The sequence below is a fragment of the Panthera uncia genome (assembly GCF_023721935.1).
Source record: "Panthera uncia isolate 11264 chromosome C1 unlocalized genomic scaffold, Puncia_PCG_1.0 HiC_scaffold_4, whole genome shotgun sequence".
Classification (NCBI taxonomy): Eukaryota; Metazoa; Chordata; class Mammalia; order Carnivora; family Felidae; genus Panthera; species Panthera uncia.
The window spans coordinates 86,008,567-86,033,043 of record NW_026057585.1 but is presented as its reverse complement, the minus strand read 5'-3'; the positions used below and the strand labels follow the sequence as shown (position 1 = coordinate 86,033,043).

At 55.3% G+C, this 24,477-nt stretch overlaps 1 protein-coding gene across 2 annotated transcripts in view; it reads left to right on the top strand.

Annotated features, from left to right (window-relative positions):
* The window catches only part of LDLRAP1 (low density lipoprotein receptor adaptor protein 1), a 24,488-nt gene continuing 11 nt past the window's right edge, over nucleotides 1–24,477 (top strand). Inside the window, exons 1-9 of one of the 2 annotated variants that reach the window (XM_049617767.1) lie at nucleotides 1–167; nucleotides 9,435–9,577; nucleotides 10,421–10,533; nucleotides 12,479–12,593; nucleotides 18,072–18,144; nucleotides 18,536–18,622; nucleotides 19,169–19,299; nucleotides 21,005–21,036; nucleotides 22,612–24,477. The exon at nucleotides 22,612–24,477 is cut by the window's right edge and continues 11 nt beyond it. In XM_049617767.1, coding sequence (XP_049473724.1) covers nucleotides 80–167; nucleotides 9,435–9,577; nucleotides 10,421–10,533; nucleotides 12,479–12,593; nucleotides 18,072–18,144; nucleotides 18,536–18,622; nucleotides 19,169–19,299; nucleotides 21,005–21,036; nucleotides 22,612–22,756 — 927 coding nt within the window. In that variant the 5' untranslated portion in view covers nucleotides 1–79 and the 3' untranslated portion in view covers nucleotides 22,757–24,477. Of the gene's footprint in view, nucleotides 168–9,434; nucleotides 9,578–10,420; nucleotides 10,534–12,478; nucleotides 12,594–18,071; nucleotides 18,145–18,535; nucleotides 18,623–19,168; nucleotides 19,300–21,001; nucleotides 21,037–22,611 lie in introns of both variants that reach the window. The other variant, XM_049617766.1, reaches the window with a different exon arrangement.

Here is a 24,477-nt window from a genome sequence, read left to right as displayed (position 1 = left end):
AGCGCGAAGCCCGCGCGCCGCGCGGCCCCGGCGGAAAGTTTTCCCTGACGGAGTTTTGGCGGCGGCGGCCGGAGCGGCCATGGACGCGCTCAAGTCCGCGGGGCGGGCGCTGATCCGGAGCCCCAGCCTCGCCAAGCAGAGCTGGGGGGGCGGCGGCCGGCATCGGAGTGAGTGTGTGCGCGTCCGCCGGGCCGGGCGGGGGCCGGGGTTGGGGGGGGGGGCTCGGGCCGCGCGGGCCGGCCTCCCGCGGGGGGCGGGGGGGGGGGCGCTGCCCGCCCGGGGGCCCGGGGGGCCGGGGGGGGCGGGGGGGGGGGGGGGGGGGGTCGCCCGGGGTCAAGTTGTGCTCCCACTCCTGTGCCCGCTCTGTGCGGCTGGGGAGGAGGGGCAGAAGCCGGGGGAGAGCGCGGAGCTCGGGATCCCCAGGTGCAAGCGGCAGTCGGAGGGGCCGCAGGTGAGGCGAAGAGACCTGCGCGACCTCCGGCACCTGACCCCCTCGCCGCCCGGGGCAGCTGAGGGGAGACCGGAGCTCAGCGTCGGTGCCTGGGGCAGGAGGAGTGGGCACCGGGGCTTAGGGGAGATGCCCGCACCCTGCGCCCCAGCCGCTGGGTGCGCGGCCGGCGGGCGGCCACGTGCCCCCTCCCCGCAGTCCAGCCCTTGAGGTTGTCTTTAGACGCCCAGAAACCGACTCAGGTGTGAGCGGGGGTTCGCAGGTACCTACTTGAGGTTGGGGGCGAGGCTCAGCCTGGGGTCTCAGGACGTAGCACACACCGAGCCGTCCAGACCCTTGCGTCCCCTCCTCTTCCCACGTTCTGGCTGGTTTTGAAACCTGTTTTCTCTCACACTTTCCCTCTCGGGCCTCCGAAGTCCCGCGGCGCCCAGGCGAATGGCAGGCTCGCCGCCACCCTCTCTCGGGGGCGTCTGGGAGGCCGGGAGGCCGTCCCCCACTCCTCTCCTCGTCTCGAATTACTCTCGGGGAACCCGTCACCTGGCACCTTCCCCTGAGGCCTGAGAAACCCAGCCCGAGTCCTTCTTTACTGTCCAGGAGAAAGAGCGTGGGTTGCCTGGGGTCACACAGGCCTTCCCGGTAGATATGGAGCCAAAGCAGGACTTCCGTACCCTCCCACCCTCCTGTCAAACACCTGGGCTTCTCCCTGCACCTAGAAACCACTGACAGTACAGTTGCACCCCACCCCGCTTCCTTTTCTTTCCAGGGCTCCGCCAGGGGAGCCCGAGTTCCCTCGAACCACGAGTGCCAGCGTGTCTGGGCCTAGAGAACCCGCCCTGCCCCTCCCTCTTGCCCCCACTCTGCGGTTCCAGTTGTGGCCACCCCCTAAACGGAGACTGGCGTTCAGAACATGGGCTGGTGACCGCTGGTAGGGGTAGGGTCAGAGATCCATTAGGGCTGGTCCGGGCCAGGCCAGGGATGCACCCTCTCCCACCCTTATTGGCCTCCCAAACAGCCCCTTTAAATATTTATGGGATTTGACTAGGACTTCTGAGAATAATGGTTTGTTTCAGCGGGGGAACCCTACAGTTTTTTTCCTGGGATGGGAGAGGGACGGGGTGCTGGGTAAGGGAAGAACACTTAGAGGCCTCTTTGATTCTGGGGAAAGGGGAGAGGTAGCCACCTTGGATGGTGGAAGAGTTTTTCCTGCTGCTCTGATCTTGGACAAGTCATTTTCCTTTCTGACTCTGTTTCTTCGCCTGCAAAATGGGGATGAAAATTCTAACCTGACAGGGGTGTTGAGAAAGTCACTGATAATGCTTCCTCCTGGCACCTAATTGGTGGTTTCCTTCTGTCCCACACTTGCCTTTCTTGTCATGTGGACCCTCAACAGGACTGTTGCTCTGGTGGAATAAGTTTTGGGGGCTCAGAGCCCATCTACACCTGCAGAGGAAAGGAGAGGAGAACTCCTGTCCCCTGCAGACCCCCAGAGTGCTGTTCTGAGCCTTCTGGACCCAGAATGATCTGGGTGGGATCTTCCCCTGTCCCCCGTTATTAAGTGTCAGTTTCCTTATCTGTAAATTGTCCATAACAGTAGTACCCAGCTGGGGTGTGTGTGTGTGTGTGTGTGTGTGTGTGTGTGTGTGTCTTAAATGAAATAGTGCTTGCCTGGAATGGCAAAAGAATTCAATAAAATAACAACAACTGCTTTTGTCACTTTATGTTTTACACAGTGTTTTTGCTTCTGTTATTTCATTCGCTCATGTCAGGTGATAGAGCAGGGATTCTTATCAGACATCCCCCGTCACCCCTGTCAGAGATAAAAAAAAAAAAAACAAAAAACCTGAGCCTCAGGCTCCAACACAGCTTCCTAGAGGCAGCCCTCCAAATTTCCCAGCCCAGGGGTCTTATCACTGTGCCTCCTGGGGCAGGTGCCACCCCAGGTTGTGCTGACAGTCTCTGAGAACAGTGGTGGCCACAGGGTAGAGAGGGAGGCTGTGGGGTGTGTCTGGGGTGGAGGTGCTGGGGTAGCCTGGCCTGGGGTGGTGTTCCAGACAGGCCCTGGGCCCATCCCTCAAGGCCAGAGCCCTGTGGTTGACTTTTGGGGCCAAACTGAAGCCAGTGGGGTTAAGGATAGACTTGACACCTGCTATCAGCTGTGACTTGCTCCTGCCCCCTCAAGATCCTCAGCTGGGATTAGCATGATCATTGTTTTATTTGTGGAGAAACTGAAGCCCAAAGAAGGGAGGCAGTTTGCTTGAGGTCCCAGCAAGCTAAAACCCCAGGCTTTTTTTTTTTTTTTTTTTTTTTTCTGCTGTGAACCTCATGGCCCTCTGTCTCCCAACTAGTCCTGAGTTTGAAGGAGAACTCTTCTTCTCCCACACATGGCCTTTTTCCCATCTCTTCGGGAGCATTGAATATTTGATCTCAGTCCCTGGCCAGGGATTTTCCTTTCTTCCAGCTGCCTGGAAAGGTGGCTTATCCTGGCCACACAATACCCTTTTTTCCAAGAGAGATCCTCTGACCCTCAGACTTGCTTCTTCATGGGTTGTGCCAGGCTTTCAGAGAACTCCAAACGCGGCACAGTTTCCAGTAAAGCTAGTTTATGGTAGTATGTGGGGGACAGAAGATCTGTTTGTACTTACTTGTAATATTTACAATAAAAGATATTATAAATAACCCCCCCCTAGTCATATTACTTATTGGTCACAGACTATGTGTCATGCACTGGTAGGTACTGGGGAGTCTGGTGAATAAGCCAGTCTGTTGGCCCATCGTGCTGCCGTCTGTTGGAGGAGGCAGACAGAATGACCAGGGTGCAAACGGAAGGTATGGTCATAAGTAGTGATGGCGCTATGAAGAAAGATCGAGGAACTGCAGAAACGGGGACAGCTTCCGTAGACTGGTATGACCACTCCGCTTCTTCTAGAAAGCAGATGCCGAGAGAAGGATCTGAGTGCGAGCCATCTATCTGGGAAGAGATCTCAAGAAATACCTTTAGGAGAAGTGAGAAGAGAGTCCAAAAAGTGGATAAGTCACCAGCGTGAGTGACTGGAGTGCCATCCTGTGGAGAGCTTTGGGAGGCAGTGGAGAATGTGCTCTTCGGGAACTCCATCCGAGGGGCAGTTCCCGGCAGGGGTGGGCACAGGGTGCTGGGGCTGGAAGCCCTTCATGCCCCAGTCTGCGTGGGCATTGGCACCTCCAGGAGCCAGAGAGAGCCGTAGGCAGAGAGGTGGCATGTCAGGTGACATGTGTGGAAACGGCACCCAGGGAGGGGGTAGAGGGGGGGCCCTGACGGTGTTAGTGCAGACAGGGGTGGCCTCTCCAAGACGGTGACTTGGAGCACACATGAGAATACAGGAGGGAGGAATCTGGGAATAGCATTCCAGCCAGAGGGAACAGCAGGGGCAGGGGACATTTAACTGGAGGCTGGGGCCCTGCTTCTCACAGGTCTGGTGGCCGAGGGAGGGACGTGTGCCTTGCAGGAGTCAGGTCACCCCTGCCCACTGAAGGGCACTCTGTCCAGGCAGCCGTGCAGGACACGATGCCCGCCCCTCTGACCTCTGCGTGGCCCGGGGAGGGAGGGGCTTGGTGGGCTGCAGGAGTGGGTGCACAGCACTGTGGGAGGCCAAGACCAGCTCTGTCAATTATGAGTCATGGCCAGACTCCTCTGAGCTGCTTTACCTGTGAAGTGGGAGTCCCGCATATCCTTGCCTCTCCTGACAAAATACTGCAGGTGGCTACGTGCACATCCAAGCTCTTTGCACTTGACCCGTGGTGATGACAGTAGCTCACACTTCAGTGGCCCTCGGTGTGTACCAAGCACGATTCTAAGCCCACCTGGCATGTGAACTCATTTCATCCTCACAGCAACCCCACAGGGTGGACATGGTTCTTGTCCCAGTTTTTAAGTGAGGAAACTGAGGACCAGGGAGGCGGCGTGACTGAAGCCCACAGCCCATCTCCAGACCGCATGGTTTTAACCTTGACAGCATGCTTTTCTCTTACAGACTAAGGAGGTGCCTAGGAAGTGAGAGCTTGTGCCATTATCATTTAATAATTTTCTTTGGATAATCTTAACAACTTCTGAAATTTGCCTGGCACTTTTCACATGCTGAACCCGTTTCTGAATGATGCTCTTGAGGGACTGAACCCATTTGTCAGACAAGAAGGCTATGGCCTAGAGAAGCAACCGCATTCCAGGTCATGGCAGAACTTGAGTCCCCTTCTGAGATGTCACTCTGTGGCTTCTGAGGCCATCTCCCCACCAGGCTGGAGGAGGCTGGAGGCCAAGGCCCTTCGAGATTTCCCCATGGCCCCTGGGTTTGGCTGTAGCTCTGATGTTCCAGACACCAGCCAGGCTGGGTCTCCTGGGCAGCAAAAGGGGCACAGGGTCCCCTCGCCCAGCTCTGAATCCTGGGCAGGGGACCTTAATGAGGAAAGAGCACACGTTTGCAGCCGCAAGTAAAACTGGGCATATGGTCCATCCCCAGCCAACTCTGACAGCAGGGTCATCTGTAAAATTGCTAAGTTAAAATAGCACAGTCATTACCCACCACAGGGCCAAAAATAACCAGGACCGGAACAGGGCTGTGGACTCAGGCCTGTATTTGCCCAGGGGCCTCTGGGAGTTCTTCCTGAAGTCCCAGGCTCTTCCTAGGGAGGAGCATGTGGCCTCTAGTCTCTGGATGGTGAGCAGGCATGAATTGTGTTTGTTTTATCCAGTGCTCTTACGTGTTGGTTTCTTCAGGGAGGGTGTGGGAGACCTTATATTGAAAAGATGAATCAGGGGCGCCTGGGTGGCTCAGTCGGTTAAGCGTCCGACTTCAGCTCAGGTCACGATCTCGCAGTCCATGAGTTCGAGCCCCGCGTCGGGCTCTGGGCTGATGGCTCAGAGCCTGGAGCCTGCTTCCGATTCTGTGTCTCCCTCTCTCTCTGCCCCTCCCCCGTTCATGCTCTGTCTCTCTCTGTCTCAAAAATAAATAAAACGTTAAAAAAAAATTAAAAAAAAAAAAAGAAAAGAAAAGATGAGTCATACCTAGAAGTACAGGAGCCTAGGGGGCGCCTGGGTGGCTCAGTGGGTTGAACGTCAGACTTCAGCTCAGGTCATGATCTCATGGTTCATGAGTTCGAGCCCCGCATCGGGCTCTGTGCTGACAGCTCAGAGCCTGGAGCCTGCTTCTGATTCTGTGTCTCCCTGTCTCACTGCCCCTTCCCCGCTTGTGTTCTGTCTCTCTCTCTCTCTCTCAAAAATAAACATTCAAAAAAAAGACGTAGTACAGGAGCCGAAGCAGGGTTCCCTCCTTAGAGGGGAAGGAGGATCTTGCTGGGCCTGGGAGGGCAGCATAATGGGAACGGGGACAAGGACGAAGGAGAGCAAGCAACATTAGCCAGGAGTTCACCGTTTCCAGCTGCTGAGGGAGACAGACATGACTGGAAGTCTTTCAAGAAGGCAGATGGAAGACAGCTGCTGGCTATGGGTGATGTGGCTGTAGGAGGAGGACAAGGAAGTCCACGCTCGAGAGAGGCACAGGCAACCCACTGACAGGAGGGATGAGGCCCCATCAGGAGGTATGACCATGGGCAGGCCCTCTGCTAAGCGCATTACATTTAATAATTTCATTATTATTTCACCAGAGGGTGGAAACAGCAGCCCTGTGAGCTGGGGACTATTGTTACCCCCATTGTATGGATGAGAGAACTGAGGCTCAGGGAAGGGAATTAATTCGTTCAAGATCACTCAATGTCAGAACTGGGATTCTAGGATTAAGGCCTTTGCCCTTAAGGAAGGCTTCCTGGATGAGGGTGGATGCAAGGGGTTTCAATCAAACGAAGGGAAAGGCATTTCTGGTAGAAGGAACTTGAGCAAAGGCGTAGGAGTGGGAAAGTAAATGTTACATCAGGAGGAAGAAGTTCTACATGGTTGGAGCTTCCGTGTGTGTGTTCTGTGTTGGGTGTGCATGTGCCTGTCTGTGCACGCAGGGATATTGTGGGAGAGGAGACTGTCATTCCCCAGTAGTCATTGTGAGAATTGCCTGTAGTAGATTAGGAGCTTGGGGTGGGGGTGGGGGTGTAGGGGGAGAAAGCTCTGACTTGCTGTGTGATCTTGCACAAGTCCCATCCCTCTCTGGGCCTCAGCTTCATCATCTGTCATGTGAGGAGTTCTGGCAAAGGGTCTCCATGGCTGATGAGTGGCAACCAGTCTACTGGGGCCCTCCTCATGCAGGAGGCCATAGAATAGGGGAAGGGTCAGGCCAGGGAAGGAAGAATGCAGACTATGACAAACATTTCAGAGGTCAGGGAGGACTGGGGAATATTTTGACAGCAAAAAGGTCATCTGTGACCTTGGCAAGCTTTGACCCTTTGGAATGGAAGGAGCGGAAGTGGCTTTGGAGAGGGGCCAGGAAAGGCTGAGCCTGAGGAAATGGGAGAGTAGGGACATACAAATGGGGGGAGCGAGGATGTTTGCTGTAGAGCAGGGGTGGATAGGCAGATGAACAAGGCCACCCCTGATTGATTAGTGTTGCCTGCCTGGAGCCTTGTATTGAGAAATAGTCCAAAGCCTGTAAATCAGAGGGAATAGAGCTGCAATTGATTGGCAATGTCTGCCAAGGACACTAGTGATAGGCATGGTGACATGTAGTTTGCCGTTCTTGCTTAGATGCATGTTGGGTTGAAAGTGCTGTTCTGAGTACCCACAGAGAGGAAGCCTAAGGAATTAGGAATTGTGGGAGGAAATATCTCTGGCTCTAGGAACTTCCTCCTAACCTTTTGCTAAAATGAAGGTAGTTTGCCTCATGGGAAGTTAGTATCAGCTAATGGTCAGGAGCTTGAACTTGAGAGTCAACCATTGTGACAAATTACTCGTCCTCTGAGCCTCCCTTTCCTCTGTGAAACCGGAATGAAAGAATGCCTGCTTGCAAGGCAGCTGTGAATGTTAGAAGTAATGGTAGGAGCTGCTTTGTTATTATTGTTGCCTGTGTTACTTGATAGTTCTGTTCTGCGCTGACGATGTGGTGGTTTTCTTGGTTTCTTTAAGAACAAGTCTCGGGTCTGAGTTGCTCCAGGGCCCCCGTCACCCAACGCAGGACTGGGACACCTCAGGGACTTTCTGATTCTTTTTTGGAAGATCAAATGAAATAGGCCTCATGGTTGATACAGCAGAGGATAAGGTCACTTTGGGGGCTTCTCAGCAGGGACTGGGCCTCGTGTTGGGGTGGTGGCCCAAGTGCACAGGTTGGAGGGCAGTGGGCCAGGGCCCAGAGCTGAGGGTGGCCCTGCAGGCCTGAAAGAAGACTTGGAGTTGTCCAGGTCATTTCTTCGCTCAGCAAATACGGAGTGCCAGCTGCATGCCAGGCTCTGGATGACCAGTCAGCAAGTCCCTGCTCACCTGGGTCTCAAATAGGGGGACTGGGTATACCTGTACCCTCCCTCAACACACATGGATTCTTTTTCATGAGGAAGCAGTCTCGGAAAGGGACAGTGGCCTGCTCAAATCAAACCCAGAGAGATATGGGTATACAAGGCTCCGTCTGGCTGGTGGAGAAGGAGGCAGAGCCCCTGGAGGACTAGAACTCCAGGACGGTTGTTGTAAGGAGCAGCATGGGCCCAGACAGGGTAGAGGGCCCAGTGCTTCCAGCTGGGCCCATAGCACAGGAACCCCGGAACCTGCTGTGCTTTGTAGGTGGGGCCCACTGCCCTGGCACCAGCGATGCCCAGTCCTGAGCTTTCTTCCTATGGCTCTTCCTTCAGAGCCACTGAGGGCCCCTGGAAGAGCGGGGAGGGCACAGGATTGTCCTAGCTCCTCTCCCAAAAAGTAGTCCAGAGAAGCTGGCCCTGGCCATCTCTGTGGTGGACCCTGGAAACTGATTCCTATCTGGATCCTGCCCTGTCCTAGATTGTGTGTGAGCTGAAGAGCTCACAGTTTTCTCATTTGTAAAATGGGTAAAATCATAATACCTCCTCCATTGCAGCATCAGAGATGCTGACTGACAGGATCGTGGAGTGTTCATTCGTCCTGCTGATTGGGCTTGGAAAGATTCCTAGAAACCTCCTTCCTCTTCTGTCCTCATTACTTCCCTGCTGAGTGATCTCGTGCCTCTGGGCCTGAGCTGCTAAGGAAGAACCCTGGGGATGGTTCAAACCACTCATGAAGACCACACTTGCCCTCCTGTTCCTCTGTCTGACCAGGGTCCTCTCTCACATGAGTAGGGCTATGTAGGGGCTTTTCCAGTTCTCGCTCCCAGTCTGTTCCCCTACCCAGTGAGCTGGCCTCACCCCGGCCTTTTCCAACCTTCCTGACCTCAGTTGCGGGTAGAGTTTTCAGAGGACCCCTCCCATGTGCCCTGCTCTGGACTTGAACCCAGGTTTGCTGATTCAGGCAGCCTTCATACAATGTCATTTGAGAAATCACCCCCTCCCCACCACAACCGCACCTCTCTTCCTCTCTGTGGCTATGCAGAGCAGGCTGGGGCCATGGAACCACCCAGGTTTGAGTTCTGTTCTGACTCCGGCCCTTTACTCACTGTACGTGGACTTTGTCTGATGACTTTGCCTCGCTGAGCCTCAGTTTCCTAATCTGTAAGGTGAGGATAAAATCCATCTCACAGGATTGTATGAAAGATTCAGGAAGAAAATAGCATAGTTTGCTCTCAGCAAGTTTGTGTTAAAGAGTTTGAACTTGAAAATACGGGTTCCGATTTTGGCTCTTGTACTTGCTGGCTCAGTGGACTCGGTTGGGTGATTTCACCTCCCTGGGCCTCAGTGTCTTTGTAAGTGGGTATGATAAAAGTGTCCTACCTCATAGGTTGTCCTAAGGATTAATGAGAATATTTTACGTAAGACTTCTTGCCACGGTGCTTGGTGGGTTATTCCTTTATTATAGATAAAAAGTAATGATAGATGGACGACCCCAGTGCGCCTTGCTAGGTCTTCCTAGGAAATGCGGGCCGGGAGGACAGGGTCTGAGGCCTGTCCCCGTCCTGCCCAGAGCTGCCAGAGAACTGGACGGACACTCGGGAGACACTGCTCGAGGGGATGCTCTTCAGCCTCAAGTACCTGGGCATGACGCTGGTGGAGCAGCCCAAGGGCGAGGAGCTGTCGGCTGCTGCCGTCAAGAGGATTGTGGCCACGGTGAGCCCCGATCAGGGTGGGGGAGCCGTGAGCCAAGGGCCAGCTTCTTCCTGGGGTGCCACTCATCCCCTGCTCATTCCCCTGATTGGATGCGTCTGAGCTGTTCTTGCCCTGAGTCCCCTTGCATCTGGCCTAGGGACTCTGGTAGACAGGAGCCACTGGGCTTGTGGGGTCAGGGTCAGTGTCCTCCTCTCCCGTTGTTGTGGCCATGGCCCCTCCTAGTCTCCCCTCCCCCCAACTCGGGTCCCCTGCCTGAGGGTTAGTGACTTAGTGCAAGGAGTAGTGGGGAGGTTGCTGTCACCCAACCACTTGCCCTGTGGCCCGAGGGACAGGGTAGCCCACCAGAGACCAGATCTCCCCACTCCCTTACTCCCCCTCCTGAGTAAACGTGGCCTAGAAATGCTCTTCCCTTGGTGGTCTCAGACCCCTCAGCTCAGACCCTCACAGGTGCAGTGGGTAGAGTGGAGAGTCCCCAGGAGTGATCCTGCTGGGTTGAGATAGCCCACTCAGCACTCAGAGCCTGAAGTCCCTCCTAGCTGTATGTCCTTGGGCAGGTCCCTTGACCTCTCTGAGTTCATTTATTTCCTCCTCGGCGGGGAGCTCTGTTGCCTATAAGATGACTCAAGTTCCGGTGTCTGGCAGACAGTGGGTACTTAATGAACAGCAGTTGTCCCTGTGTTTAGTAGAAGAGAGCATTGTTGACTAATGTCTTCCCCGGTTTGTCTGCTGTCTCTGAGACCTCACACGGGCCTCAGGTCTGGGACTTAGACCAGCTAGGTGTAGCCCATAAGAGCAGCTCCCAAGTGAGGCAGGCAGGCTTCTCTGACCCATGTCTGCCCCAAGGCAAAGGCCAGCGGGAAGAAGCTGCAGAAAGTGACTCTCAAGGTGTCACCACGGGGGATTATCCTGACCGACAACATCACCAACCAGCTCATTGAGAACGTGTCCATTTACAGGTATGCTCAGCATTGGCCACCCTCGCTCTGTGCCTTGGGGCGGTGGGTGGGGTGCCCTTCCTGCATCCATGCACCAGCACTTCCTGTCTGGGTGAACTTGGAGCCTCAGTTTCCTTGTGTGTATGTGGGGGAGGAGCCAGATCCCACCTCCCAGTGCTGTTAGGAAGTGCTGTGTACCCAGCCCCTGGCTCACAGTGGGTGCTCGGTTAAAAGGCAGCTGCTGCTGTCATTATTGCTGGTTGCAGCAGGCAGCTGAGGCCTAGCCAGGGCCAGGACCCTCCTCCCCACTCCCCTTCCGCAAGCATGCTGCTGAGTCAGGCTTGGAGCAGAGGGCTGTGGAGTCGCTGCCCTTCTCCTTCCGCTGTGAATATAGCCGCTCAGCTCTGGACATCTGGCCAGGCATTCAGGGAGGCCTCAAGGCAGAGTCCAAGGCCAGAGTATAAATGGTATGGGGGCAGGGGGGGTGGCCATTCTCAAGGAGACAGAGCCTAGCCCTTGGAACCTCAAGCTCTTCCCACTCCCTCTCTTGGCTGATCAGTTGTAGGATTTCAGCCCTGGAAGGGACAGTCCATTTTATAGATGGAGAAGCTGAGGCCCAGGGAATTGCCCAGGGCCCCACGGTGAGGTAGTAGCTGAGCTGGGAGCATCGAGGCTGGAGCTCTGTCCGGCAGGCACCCAGCTGCCAGGCATTCCTCCATCTTGCTTTGTCTCCAAGCAGGTGGTTCCATCCGCTGGAGCATAAGCAGTGTTGGGGGCGTTGAGGGTGTGGGTGTGTTGGAGGGTGTGGCTTTAGAGTTTCTGGCTGGTGTCTTCCTCTCACCGTTCTGACTCTGCTTGCCTCCTTTAACCAGGGGAGGCCTCAGCCTCTGCCCTCAAGGAGGGAATGGAGGGGAAGAAATAGGAGATTAGAGTGTTTCCCAAGAGGGCAGAGAAGAAGGGGCCTGTCTGAGGAAACCTGGGAAGGCCTCCCAGGGGAGGTGGCAGGAAGCTTGATCCCCTGAGATAAAGAAGAGGGAGCTGCTGGCCTGGGGGTCTTAATGGTGCTGATCCCCATGTCTATGTCTGATTAAAGCTGGGGCCACACTGGGGAAAGAGTCTGCTGAGCTCCTGTCCCACCTCTGGGCTGCCAGTTCCTCTCAGATTGAGATTCTCAGGATGAGCAGCCAGCAGGGAGGCAGCAGACTGGGGGTTGGGGGGGGGGGGGGGGGGGGGCAGGTTTTCCAAGAGGAGGGAGCTGCTCTGTGTTCCTCCTGGACCCAATGGGGCTCCTGGTCTGGCCGTCTTCACTCACCCTCGTGCTACTCCCAGCTCCTCCGCCTCTGCTCACAGCTCCGGGAGAATTTGCCAGCAGTCTCAGTCACCCTGGGAGAGAGGACCTAGAACTCCTCCGACCTCTGGGCAGGAGAGGAGGCCTGGTGCAGGGCATCAGTGGGCGGGGAAGTGTCCAGCTTCCCCTTCCCTGTCTAGTCAGCCCAAGCCCTGAAGGATTCCAGCCTCTGGAATCCTCAGGTGAATGCACATCTCAGCTCTGCCGCTAGCTTGGTGGTCTGAGACCGTAAGCTTCAGTTTTCTCATCTGAAAAGTGGGAATAATAATGGAGCCCATCTCGGGCAGCTCTGAGAATTAAATGAAGTGATATCTAGAAAGAAGGGCTTAGCTATTACCATTTTGAGGTGTGGCTCAGTGGGGGGCGGCGGGGGGAGGTGCCCTCAGTCTTTCCTTCTGCTCCTTCCTGCCTAGCGTGGGTACCCCCCCCCCCCGCCCCCCGATGCCATCAATGGCCCAGAATGCCAGGCCCAGAGGTCAAGGCCACATCTCCTGAGTTTTACCTTCAGGGAGTGGGATAGCAGGCTCTGGGGGACTCAGGGGAGATGCCCTATGGGGCATCCCGGGTGTGGTCAGGCCCCATGCCGGGATTTGGTGACACTTCCCACTTGCCTTTCAGGATCTCCTACTGCACAGCAGACAAGATGCACGACAAAGTGTTTGCGTACATCGCACAGAGCCAGCACAACGAGAATCTCGAGTGCCATGCCTTCCTCTGCACCAAGCGGAAAATGGTCAGTGCGGAGAGGCTGGGCCTAGGCAGGCTTTAGCTTTGCCTTGGCAGCCCTGCCCTTGGGGGCTCTGTGTGGTAGGGGAGGCAGGACCCAAAGATGGCATCACTTAACAGGAAGTGTGAAATCCCCGGGGACCCCAAGACGATGCTGAGAGCACTGAGTAAGGCCACAGCCCTGTCAGAGCGGGCTGCCCTAGGCGGTCAGCCTGGCCTGTGGGTGGTGACAGGCCCGTGGCCCCAGTGAGTGCCCTGGCGCCTTCCTCTCTGTAACATGAGTGATTGGATTTGAGATTTGGGTGGGGGCGGTCTGTAGTATGGTCTGGGGGTGCAGGGTCTTGTAGGAATTGGTCCTTGGGGAATGGTGATCAGAGGGTCCCGGGAATGGCAAAGGGACCTGGCTTGCTGTAGCCAGAGTGGGGAGGGAAATGGCTATTTTTCGCATCTACGATGTGTCTCTTTCAGTGGTAGGCTTTAAGGGATCTTTTTGTTTAACCCTCTGTGAGGTGGCGGCTGTTACTGTCTTTATTGTTTTTATCTTTAATGAGGAAGCAGACTCACAGAGGTCAGCTGTTGCTGAAGATGACACAACCAGCTGGGCAGAGTGAGGGTTCAAACCCATGTTCTTCCCCTCCCGGCGCGACCGTGAGGAGCCACGAGCTCCCTGCCCCAGTTTCCAGGCTACTCCCTGGCCGTGTCCGGCTGAGATGGGTGGGGCCTCAGTGGTCTCTGGGCATTTGTCTTGAACTTTGGGACAAGCAGCCAGGCTGTGTCCACCTTTGGTGTTGGGGCTTTCGTTTTGGAGGCCCCTGAGGTCTGAGCATCTGCTCTGTGAGGAGGTTCCTGACATTTACTCGTTGAGTGTTGGCCTCCGTTGACCTCTGTGTACAGAGTCCAGAGCCCCAGTCCCCATGCCCAGTGGTCCTTGGAGCCAAGGAGACGGGATCCTCTCCCCTACCCCTCTCATCCAGGACTCGTCAAGGACATCACAGTCTTTAAGTGCCCCTCAGGCTTCCTGCTCTGCATCAGGGCCTGCTTGAGATATAGTATTAGTTTCCTATTGCTGTTGTGAGAAGTCACAAACTTAGTGGTTTAAAACAACCTGGATTTATTCTGCTACAGTTCTGGAGGTCAGAAGTCTTAAGTGGGTCGGCAGGGTTGTGTTCCTTTTGGAGGCTCTAGGGAAGAACACACTTCCTTGCCTTTTTTAGTCTCTAGAGGCCACCATTCCTTGGTTCCGGGCCCCTTCTCCAACCTGAGAGCCAGCGGTGAAGCCCCTTCCAGTCTCCCTCCTGCTTCCATTGTCACATTGCCGTTTCTAGCTCTGACCCTCCTGCCTCCCTCTTACAAGGCCCCTTGCGATTGGGCCCTGGATAATCCCCAGGATAATCCCCCTCCATCTCAAAGTCCTCCACTCAGTCACACCTGTAAAGTCCCTTTTGTGGTGCCAGGTAGCACTCAGAGGTTCCAGGGATTAGACATGGACATCTTTTGGGGCTGTGATTCACAGGTCTCGTGTAGGGAGCACTATGGGACAAGACCGATTAGGGTCTGATCCTGGCTGATGTGCTGTGTGACTGTGGATAAGACCCTGCCCTTCTGTGGGCTGCCCGCCCATCAGCAGAATGAAGAGGTCACCTCAGTGACCTCCAGGATTGTTCTGAAAGGCCCCTTTCTTTTGTGCACCTTGTTTCTTTCCTGCAGACTCAGTGTCGCCAGACACTCACCCGAGGCCTCGTGATGCCCCAGGTCCCTGAGCTACAGTGGCTTCTCCCATGACAGCCTTGTTGTCACAGTGACTCTTGGCTTTGTCTCTTATGAGGCCACACTGACTTAAAAATACAGGCTCATTACGTCTCCATTGTTTGTCTCTTCCTCTCCACTGACCAGAGCAGGCGCTGGGCTGGGGCAGCTGGCCCACGGCCACTGCTGCAGAATGTGGACCCTGGTGCGGAGGGGCTCTGAGCTGCAGAGGCTTCCTCTGGGAAGGGAAGGTCGGAGGCAAAAGAAAGCGGATGCTGGCCCAGCGGCTCAAGGGAGGCCTGCCCTCGGGCCAGAGGACTTTAGACAGGCCTGAACAAAATCACCCTGCCCCAGGCCAAGAGGCCAGTTATTGAGGAAAACAGCCTACCCGCTGCTTGGTGCTGACAACAGCGCCCTGATCCGGCAGAGGGAACGGCTCCTGCGGGCCGCCTGGGCCCAGGCTCTTCACTTTTCCCGGCACGTTGTCCTCTGTGCCAGGGGCTGACTGGCTCGTTCACAGCGTACCCATCCTTCCCCAGCTGGCCTTCCCCCTTCAGGGAGCCTCGGGGAAGCCCCTCAGCCCGCCCAGCCCAGGGCAGTGTACAGGCCACCTGATGCAGACGCGGTGTTCTTGTGCCCCTCCTAAGGCCCCAGCCGAGCGCAAGCTGGCAGGAGCCTGGCCACGTTGGAAATGCTGAGATTCTCAGGGCTTAGTGGACACATCTGAGAAGGAGGCAGAGGTGAAACGAGGGCCTCAGGTTCTGCAGCCCACCTGCTGACAAGCGTCACTTGTCACTCCACAGACGGCACTGCTGCCTGGCCCGGGGCTGAGCCCTGTGGTGGGCACTGGGGCCCCAGGGGATCGGCCATGGAGACACCAACAAGATGGTTGGGGGGGAAGAGCCAGGATTCAGTAACTGGGGGGCGTGGCTCTAGGGTGGAGGTTCTTAAGTCTCACTGGAGGTCCCTAAGACTTCCCAGAGCAGGAGACATTTTGAATCGAGCTTTGAGAGCTGAGTAATGAGTGGGAGTTTGCCAGCCAAGAGAAGGGGGGTCAGGGTGGTGAAAGGCCGCGTGCACCCCAGCACAGGAAGCAGCATGTGCAAAGACAGGTGCAGAATTAAATGGTAGGATTGGTGGGTGAAGACTCTCATGTCACTGGAGCTGGGGTGTGGCAAAGCAGAGGCAGCCCGCCAGGGGGAACTTGAATTTGGATGCTGACATAGCCCTCATTGCTTTTGGCCGGCGGCCCACAGTCTCCACCTCCCCACTCTTTCTCGCCTGGCTGCCTGCATGAGTGCGAAGCTGTGGCCACCCGGGGTCGGGGGAAGGGGTTCCTTTCTGGGTCACCCACCGGTTCAGCTTAGCTCGGGCAGCATGCCACCAGGCCTCCCTCTCCCGGTGACTGCTGTTAGGCACGGGCAGGCTGAGTTTCTCTACAAGGAAATGTTTCCATCTGCCCAGCTGGGAGGCCTCGGCCAGCACTGCAGCCTGCCTCTGGGTTCTGAAGTGAAGGTGGGGTTAGGGCTTCGGTGGGGGACCCAGGAATACAGTGCAGGTGGACTGACAGCAAGCAAGGTGACACCCCCTGATTCTACCCCGAGCAGGCGGGGGGCAGAGCTGCTCTCCCTCACGTGGGCACTGGCATTCCTCGGGTAATCCTTTTGTGCAGGATTTATGCTTCTGGGGCAGCAGGGCCATAAGGGACACGTGGCCCGACTTGGTGGGAGTACCAAGCTAGGATCTGGGATCCTGGGGGGTCCTGAGCTAGATAGACCTGGCCCCTTGAAGGAGCTAACAGCCTGGTTACTGGGAACGAGACAGGGACATGAAACACTGGGTGTTAGAACCCAGTCCTGGTGAGAAGAACGCCACAGGCCAGAGGCATTCTGAGGAGGGCTGGGCTCACAGCCTGTGGAGTGAGGGAAGGCAGGCCTCCCGGGGGTTGGGGGGTGGGCAGGCCCTAGCAGTCCTTTCTTGTAATGCTGCCCCAGAGAGCCGGGCCCACCCCGCTCCCAGTCCCTGCCCAGCCTGGGCTTGCAGCCACCTGCACACATGTGCATCTCGGGTTATATTTGGTTTACTTACAGCTCAGGATTTCAGGGCAAAAGGGCGGGGATGTATGCAAATGAACAAGTTGATTTATGCAAAAACAGTATCAGGTTTGTGCCCGCAGATATCCTGGAGGCAAAAATTGGGGTGTTTCCATCTCCCTGCCACCTTAGGTGACCAGCCCTTTCCTGGCTGTATAGTGATTTGACTCTGGCTGCTAATCAGCCCATATTTTTAGTTCATGGGCAATTCTCAATGGTAACTGGGTCTATTAAACTTGATTCAGACGTGACAGCTTAAATTGTAAACAGCTGTGAAGAGTTTCATACTTAATTACCATATTGAGGTTTTTGCCATAAAGCGCCAGTACTTCCATCAAAAATGTAAATGACGGAGACATTCAAATGAGATTTTATACTTCGTGAAGTTTAATTGGCATGGATCAGTCAGCTTGTTTAAGGATTTTAAATTAAAAAAAAAAAAAAAAAAAAGCGTTTTGAAGGCAAGTAGCCACAGCTTCATTTCTCAGTTAAACCAAGTTGTCTGGTGGATGGTATGAGAGTGGGTCTGAGACTGGTTAGGCCTGAACCTGTGCACTTGAAAGAATCTGGTGCTTTCTTCCCTAGGCCCAGGCTGTCAGACAGAAACTAGATGCCGCTTCCGGCTACAGCTGAGCTCTGGGGCTCCCGCTCCCAGAAGCCAGGCTGTGATTAACCCTGAACTGGAAGCAGAGAGAGGAAGGGGCTGGGGCAGGTCCTGGCCAAGCGAGGCCTCAGGAGGCCTGCCCCTTGGGCAGATGGAGTGCAGCCAGCCTGTTGCACCTCTGGAGGGCTTTGGCCTGCTCTGGGGATCAGGGGTGTTTAGACTAGATTCTTGCCCTTGGGCAGCGGCCCAGATAGGGTGACACAGGCATGTGAACTGGTGACACTTCCATATGCATGATGCCAGAGAAAGGTAGGTGGAGCTGTGGGGCACCAGTGCTGGTGACCTGAGAGAGCTGGTGACGTCTGAGTCGGGTTCGAAGGGGTGGATGGGAGTTCCTCAGGGGTGAAAGGCCAAGATGTGGCCCCCTCTTACAGGTATATGGCGCTGAATGGTTTTGGTACCCTGACACAGGTACACATTGACATTTTGCTCCTGTCAGGCAACGTACAAGCCTCCTCCTCCCTTTTTTGGGATCCAGTTGTAAGTCCCTCCAACCCAGCATAGGGCTAACCAGAGTGTAACCTTTGCTTCTGACTGTGGCTCATTCAGGCAGTGACTGGGCCCTTTCCAGTTCTGGCTTTTCTGTTCTCTAATTTCAAGGACTCAGTTTCTGTGTGAAGTCCTCAGGTAATTAGGGAGGGCTCTTGGAGGAAGTAAGCCTCCTAGTTAATTGAATATAGGGAAGCCCAAAGGGAAGGGGAAAAGGTGGAGGTGAGCAGTCGTTGCAAAGGTTGGGAATGGAATAGAGGTGGGAGCCGTGGCTGGGCTACAGGTGCTGAACCTGGGGCCCCCAGCTGCCTGGAGTGGTTCTGGCCTCATTACACCCCAGGCTGCTTTGGTGACCTGGGCGGGGCCAGGACTCTGCTTTTGCCTGTCTGGAAGTTCAGAGCCTTGAAGGAGCGGAGCCTCCGGGCCTACATTTCTCACTTGCTGTTACCTGCCTGACCTGTACCCCTCCCCCACCCCGCTTCCTGTTTTTCAGGCCCAGGCTGTCACCCTCACGGTAGCCCAGGCCTTCAAAGTTGCCTTTGAGTTTTGGCAGGTGTCCAAGGAAGGTGAGCCTTGTTCAGGGACACTGTGGTGGGTGGGGGTGGAGCTGGGGAAGCTGACAGAGTAGAGAGGAGTTGGCGGGAGGGGGGGAGGGGGTGGGGTGGGTGGTAAAGTCCCTGGAGTCCAGGCCTGACTCTCCACTTCATCAGCTGCCTGGTTGGTGACTTCGGACAGGTCCCTTCACCTCTGTGAGTCCCTGTTCCCCCTGTGAAGAAATGGGAACAGCTGTCCCCCCCCCCCCCCCCGCCCCCAGGGTGATTGTGAGGATTAAGTCTACAGAGTTTCTCTCCTCTCTGCTGGAGATCTAATGCCTGCCCCCTGAGAGTGGCCGCAGACCTCCCCTGCCCAGCGAGTGCTGGGAGTGGGGCTCCAACGCCCTGTGCCTTGGTCCCACAGAGAAGGAGAAGAGGGAGAAAGCCAGCCAAGAAGGAGGGGACGTCCTGGGTGGGGGCCTCCGTGACAACACCCCATCGTTGAAGAGCTGTGAGTCCTGGGCAGGGGGTGGGGCCAGAATCAGCTGCATGTCTCTGGGTCTGCCCTTCATCCTGAGGGCCCCCCTCCCTCCTGGGCTGGGGCAAACCCTTGGTTTTTTATTTGTGTTTTATTGTTAAATAAATAATACATGTTCATTATAGATAAATTAGAACATGTTGTTAGAAGGGAAGATTGCTCATTTTGGTGCATGTTCTTGCAAATATGTTCCTGTGCAGCTATATAAATGTATGTATACGTCTCTCTGTATACATTTAACATCTTATTATGTGATCGCTTAAAAAAAAACTTAACACCTGTTGCGAATGTAAAAGTTTCAACCTAAAATGTTAGTTGGGTAGAGGTTCTCACCGTCCAGCTGCTTCGGGAGGTGCCCAGGTGGGGCTCTGGGTGGTCTGCTTGATAGGCCTGGGAAGGCCATGCCTGAGGAGGGAGTCAAGACCACAACAGCCCAGGAGGCTCCAGGATCGGGCTGGGAGATGGGGCTTGGAAACAGGCGGTTCCTCCCACTGACACACCTGACTGGACCCCTCATAGTGGTTGCCACTGGGAACCTGCTGGACTTGGAAGAGACGGCCAAGGCCCCGCTGTCCACAGTCAGCGCTAATACCACTAACATGGATGAGGCACCGAGGCCTCAAGCCTTGAACAATAGCAGCGTTGTCTGGGTGAGTGGTCATGTGGCCTGGGGACCCCATAGGGATCTCACAGCGAGCCTCAGCCTGATCCTGGTTGAGGCCTAAGGCTGCTCCAGGACCTGGGCCCTGGCACGCATGACTTCAGTCCTCTGGGCGGGCCAGACCCAGCCCAGCAGCGCCCAGGCCCAGGGTGGGGGGCAAACAATGTCCCCTTTGAACTCGGGGCTGCCTCCCCAGCAGGCTTGGCTCCCAGCACAGCTGTCTCCTCACAATGGCCGGCCTCTTGGTCTGAGCGTCCATAGTCGGCCCACCACAGGACCAGCTAAAGGCTCCCTTGTTCTTGGTGTGGGCACAGTTTGCTCCTGACACCCGTCCCCGCCCCACCATCTAAAGGAGGAGTCTGGGGCGCCTGGGTGGCGCAGTCGGTTAAGCATCCGACTTCAGCCAGGTCACGATCTCGCGGTCTGTGAGTTCGAGCCCCACGTCAGGCTCTGGGCTGATGGCTCGGAGCCTGGAGCCTGTTTCCGATTCTGTGTCTCCCTCTCTCTCTGCCCCTCCCCCGTTCATGCTCTGTCTCTCTCTGTCCCAAAAATAAATAAAAAAACGTTGAAAAAAAAAATTTAAAAAAAAATAAAAAATAAAAAAATAAAATAAAATAAAGGAGGAGTCTGAGGCCTGGCGGTCAGCAGTTGGCCTCTGACTCGCTCTGTGACTCCAGGCAAGCCCCCTGACCTCTCTGTGTCTCAACTTTTTCATCCCTTCAATAAAGATGATGACCTCTGCCTGCAGAGTCTCCCAGAGGAACCTGGGTTGTTTTTTTTTTTTTATCAAAAGTGAAAAATTTTTTTCGTCTGAAAATAATTTTAGAACTACAAAAAAGTTGTAAAAATAGTACAAAACATTCCTGTTCACCCTTCATCCAAATTCTCCAAATGTCAGCATCTAACATCACTGCGTTACAGTGATCAAAATCATTAACATCAATCTGATAGTGTTACGTAATCTACAGGCCATAGTCACATTTCTCTACGTGTCCCCCCCCCCCCCCACCGCCTCCCCGTGTCCTTTTCCTCATCTAGAATCCATTGCAGAATCGTTATTTTGTCATGTCTGTTTAATTTTAAAGAATCTGGAATGTTGGCAGACTTGAAAACTCATATCCTGGTCCCTGTTGGGGGCCACCTGTAGGCACCTCGAACCTGTTCTCTGCTGCCTGGGATCCACCCTTGGCACCCACCCATCCACTCAGGGAGGCTGCAGGGAGCCCTTGCCAGTGTTTTCCCACCTAGGCTCTGGGATTCCTGCCATCATTTAATCCCTCATGAGCTTGGAATTCTGGCATGGCTCTTGGAAGTGGATGAAAGCAAGAACACCGTCTTCCCTACCCTCTTGCTCTTGGAACTTGAAAGCCATAGACCTCATCCAATCCAACCCACTCATTTTACGGAAGGAAAAGCTGAGTCCCAAAGAGGAGCTGCAACTTGCCCAAGGTGTCACTCCCACCCAATTGTGCTCTTTTTCCTGTTCCGCATCCCGGGTTTGAGTCCCTGGGTTGAGATGCACGTGGCAGTCGCCAGGTGGGGGGTCTGCCTGTGCCTCTTTCCCCAGGCACCCGCCAGACCCCTATGCTTGTGTCCAGAGTCCCTGTGGCTTATCCAGGGCTGGGACACCCTGGCTGTGAGCATGTGTTCCCCCACTGAGGGTTCATATCTCCTGCTTTGTTTTCCCCAAGGAGCTGGATGACGGCCTGGATGAAGCATTTTCAAGGTAACGTTAGCTGGGCTCCTCGTGCTGGGGAAGGAGGTGTGGGCTGCTCTCCGGGGTCCTTTGCCTGTCTGAGAACATGAACTCTGATCTTCTCCAGAGCAAAAATCTCAACTCGGATACTTCCAGGGATGGGGAACTCACTATCCGGGGTTGCCCGTGTCTGCTAAAAAGCTCCTGCTATTGAATCAAAAGCTATTCCTTGTGGCTTCTCTACCACAGCCTGAGCTGAACTGAACACTCCGCAGCTCAGGCTGATTTCCTCGCCCTGCACCTGGTGTAGCCTTCAGAACCTGGCTTTTTGCAGGCTTTGTTCCCTCCAGAGGTTCTGCAGTTGTGGAAAGGGGCAGGGAGGGGGCAATGCTTAATTAAGCCCGTAGAGCGATACACAGAGGAGGGATGTCAGGCACAGCAAGGAGGTATTTTGGTCTTGCCTGAGGGTGGTGGCATTTCCCCATCTTCCCAGGGGCCCTCCCTGTAGCCATGACTACCTTCAGCTTGGGGACATGGCACTGAGAAGGCTGGGCTGAAGAGAGGCCTGGGCAGCTCAGGGTTCTGAGCACTGGGCCTGGGCAGTCAGGACCCCCTGTCTCCCTGGGGACCCTGGGCAGCCCCCTGCAGCCCACTGCTTCCTCCCCAGCCCCTTCCTGCTGGAGCCTGGTAGATACCCCTCGGCGCAGCCCAGGGAAGAGTGGGGGGGGGGGGGGTCAGCACGGTTGGCCCTTTCGTGGAGGCAAAGGCATTCTTTTCACTGTCCTCCCTGCTTCACTAACTTCACTAACTGACTGCAACCCCCTCATTTTAAGAAAATCTTCCGTTCGCTTTTTCCAGATTACTTAAGTATCATGTGCCCTTTATTAACAACCTCAAAAATCAGCAGAGCATTAAACAGGAAAGAACACCATCCTATAATCCCACAGCCCAGACTTTTGGGCTTAATTCACGCTAATCCTATACATATACACTTTTTTTTTCTTTTTCTTTTTTCTTTTTTTTTTTTTTTGGCATTGATCAGCTCATGGTATTTGCATTTGGGGATCCCGATTTTCACCTAACGTTGACATACCAGGAGTGTTTCCCCAGGCTGTTAACAACTCCTTGTAAACACCTCATTTGTTCACTACTCCCTCATGTGCTTCTAAGGACCTGAGTCGTAATTTACTTAACTCCCCCCTGTTCTTTGGATGTTTGGGTTCTCTTCCTTTTTAAGTCTGTGTTTTGAACAGCACTGTATTGAACACAGTTCTAGCCAGTAGTCTCCTAGTTGAACCGCCTCCGTCCCGCACATGCCCCTCACTGACCTCGCCAGCACGCCCTTCCCTGCCCTTTCCTGGTGGAGCCAGGGGTGTGGAGCCCCTCTCTCCGTGGCGGGAATGCCACTGCCCCCCCCAGTGTTCTGAGCCATTAGCCCTCAAGGGTAGACTCCGGTCAGAGGCTCCACCTCTCCTGACATCCTGGGGTTTCCCTTCTGGCCCCGGTGTCCTGGCCTTCTCCCATCCCTGCCCTCTCACTCTGACCCTGGCTCAGGCCCCGCCAGCCCCTTCGGGGACCCTCGGCTCACACAGCTCTGCCTTCCAGGCTTGCCCAGTCTCGGACGAACCCTCAGGTCCTGGACACTGGATTGACAGCACAGGACATCCATTACGCCCAGTGCCTCTCACCTGTCGACTGGGACAAGCCTGACAGCAGCGGCGCCGAGCAGGATGACCTCTTCAGCTTCTGAGGTCCCGGGGCTGGCGGGACACGTGACAGACCAAAGCCTCTTGTGGCGGGGGTGGGGGGGCAGCTCCAGGGCCCCCAACCACCCTCTTCTGGTTGGCAGCACCGTTGGCCTGCAAATCAAAGCCGCGTCCGGTCAAGCAGGGGGAAAGGAAAAGTTGTTTTTTTTTTTTTTTTTTTTTTTTGTCACACTCTTATCCTAAGAACTGAAGGATGCCTTGAATATTTATTCAGCGACTCCTGGTTCACCTCAGAAGCCAGTTTTGCATCAGGCACAAGAGCAGTGTTTTAACCAGCTTTCTGCCCTGTCCTGAGAAAGCTCTGCTCTGCTGTGGGTATCAGGACGGTGACCAAAGCATTTCTTGTCCCTTCTCTTTTTCTAAGGACCCAAATTTCCCTGGAGGCGTCCCCACGCCTTACAGAAAGCTGTCATCTTTGAGCACAGGAGGGCCCTGTGGCTTCAGGGGAGCCCCGAGTCTTGTGCCGGGGCCCCAGCAGGTGTGGGCCTGAGCCCCTGGCCCCCCCCGGGCTCTGAGAGACAGAGGGGCAGCCCCTGACCAAAGACAACGCGTAGCTGGCACTTTAAAGCACACACGGCAGGTGTGGCCCCCAGGGGCTCCTCGATGGTGCTGTTGGCATAGAGCTTTCTGTCTGGCTGCCCGTAGGTTCCCAGGGTCTGACTGCAACAGTGGAAATCATCTCTGTGTGACTGCCCTGTCGGCGTCCCCCGCCCCCCCCCCCCCCCCCCGCGATGAGCGTGTGCCCCCCCTCCTGTTTCCTCTGAGCCCCAAGTCCCCATGCTCCCTGGGACAGTGCGTGGAGCCCAACACCTAGACTTGGTCAGGACTATCTGGTCGCCGTTTTACAGGCAAGGAAATGGGCCCCAAACGTGGAAGGGGTGGAGCGCACACTAGAACCAGATCCCATGCCAAAGTTGCCTTCTCACCCTCCCTTCTCCCAGCTTGCACCTCCTTTCTGGTTTTGTTGTCCTCCCAGGAACCAAAAACCCCAGCTATTTTCTGACCAAAATGTGTTTCATAACAAACCATCTGGTGCCTTTCCACACAGAACTGGCTTGAGCCTTCGTGCCCTGCTAGCTGTCTGGCTGCCGACTTCCGTGCTAATGGAAGTACTGATGCTAATTTGGAGGGTGAAACAAAACCAAACTCTGGAAGCGTCACCCTCTTCCTGACTCTCACCCCTGGGTCGGGACATGTCAGCAGCAGTCTGTCCTCAGTCTCCCTTCCTCCCCCCCCCCCCCCCCCCACCACGTCACCCCTCGGGGCGCCCATCAGAGGTGCCTCCCAGGCCTGGCTTTGCTAAGCTCAAGTCGCTGATCACAGTTGGAGCAGGTTTCACCAGCCCAGGAGACACACACACCATTTCTCAGAATCTGCTTGTCCAAGCACTTGAATCAGCACAAAGACAGAAGGGCCTGGGCAAGGAGTGGGGTGGCGTTTGTAGAGTCTGTCAGAATATGGGGTCATTTCTTTCCCTGCCCAGCTCTTGCACCTTGCTGCCCACCCCAGACCTCCTTGGTATTGGCCCCTGGATTTGTTACGCGGCAGCACGTGTTGGGCCTGACAAGCTGTCCCTGGCAGGAGGATCTGGGAGCCCCGAGAGGCCATGCTTGTGTGTGTGTGTGTGTATCTGGGAGCCCCAAGAGAGGCCATGCTTTTGTGTGTGTGTGTGTGTGTGTGTGTGTGTGTGTGTGTGTGTGTGTGT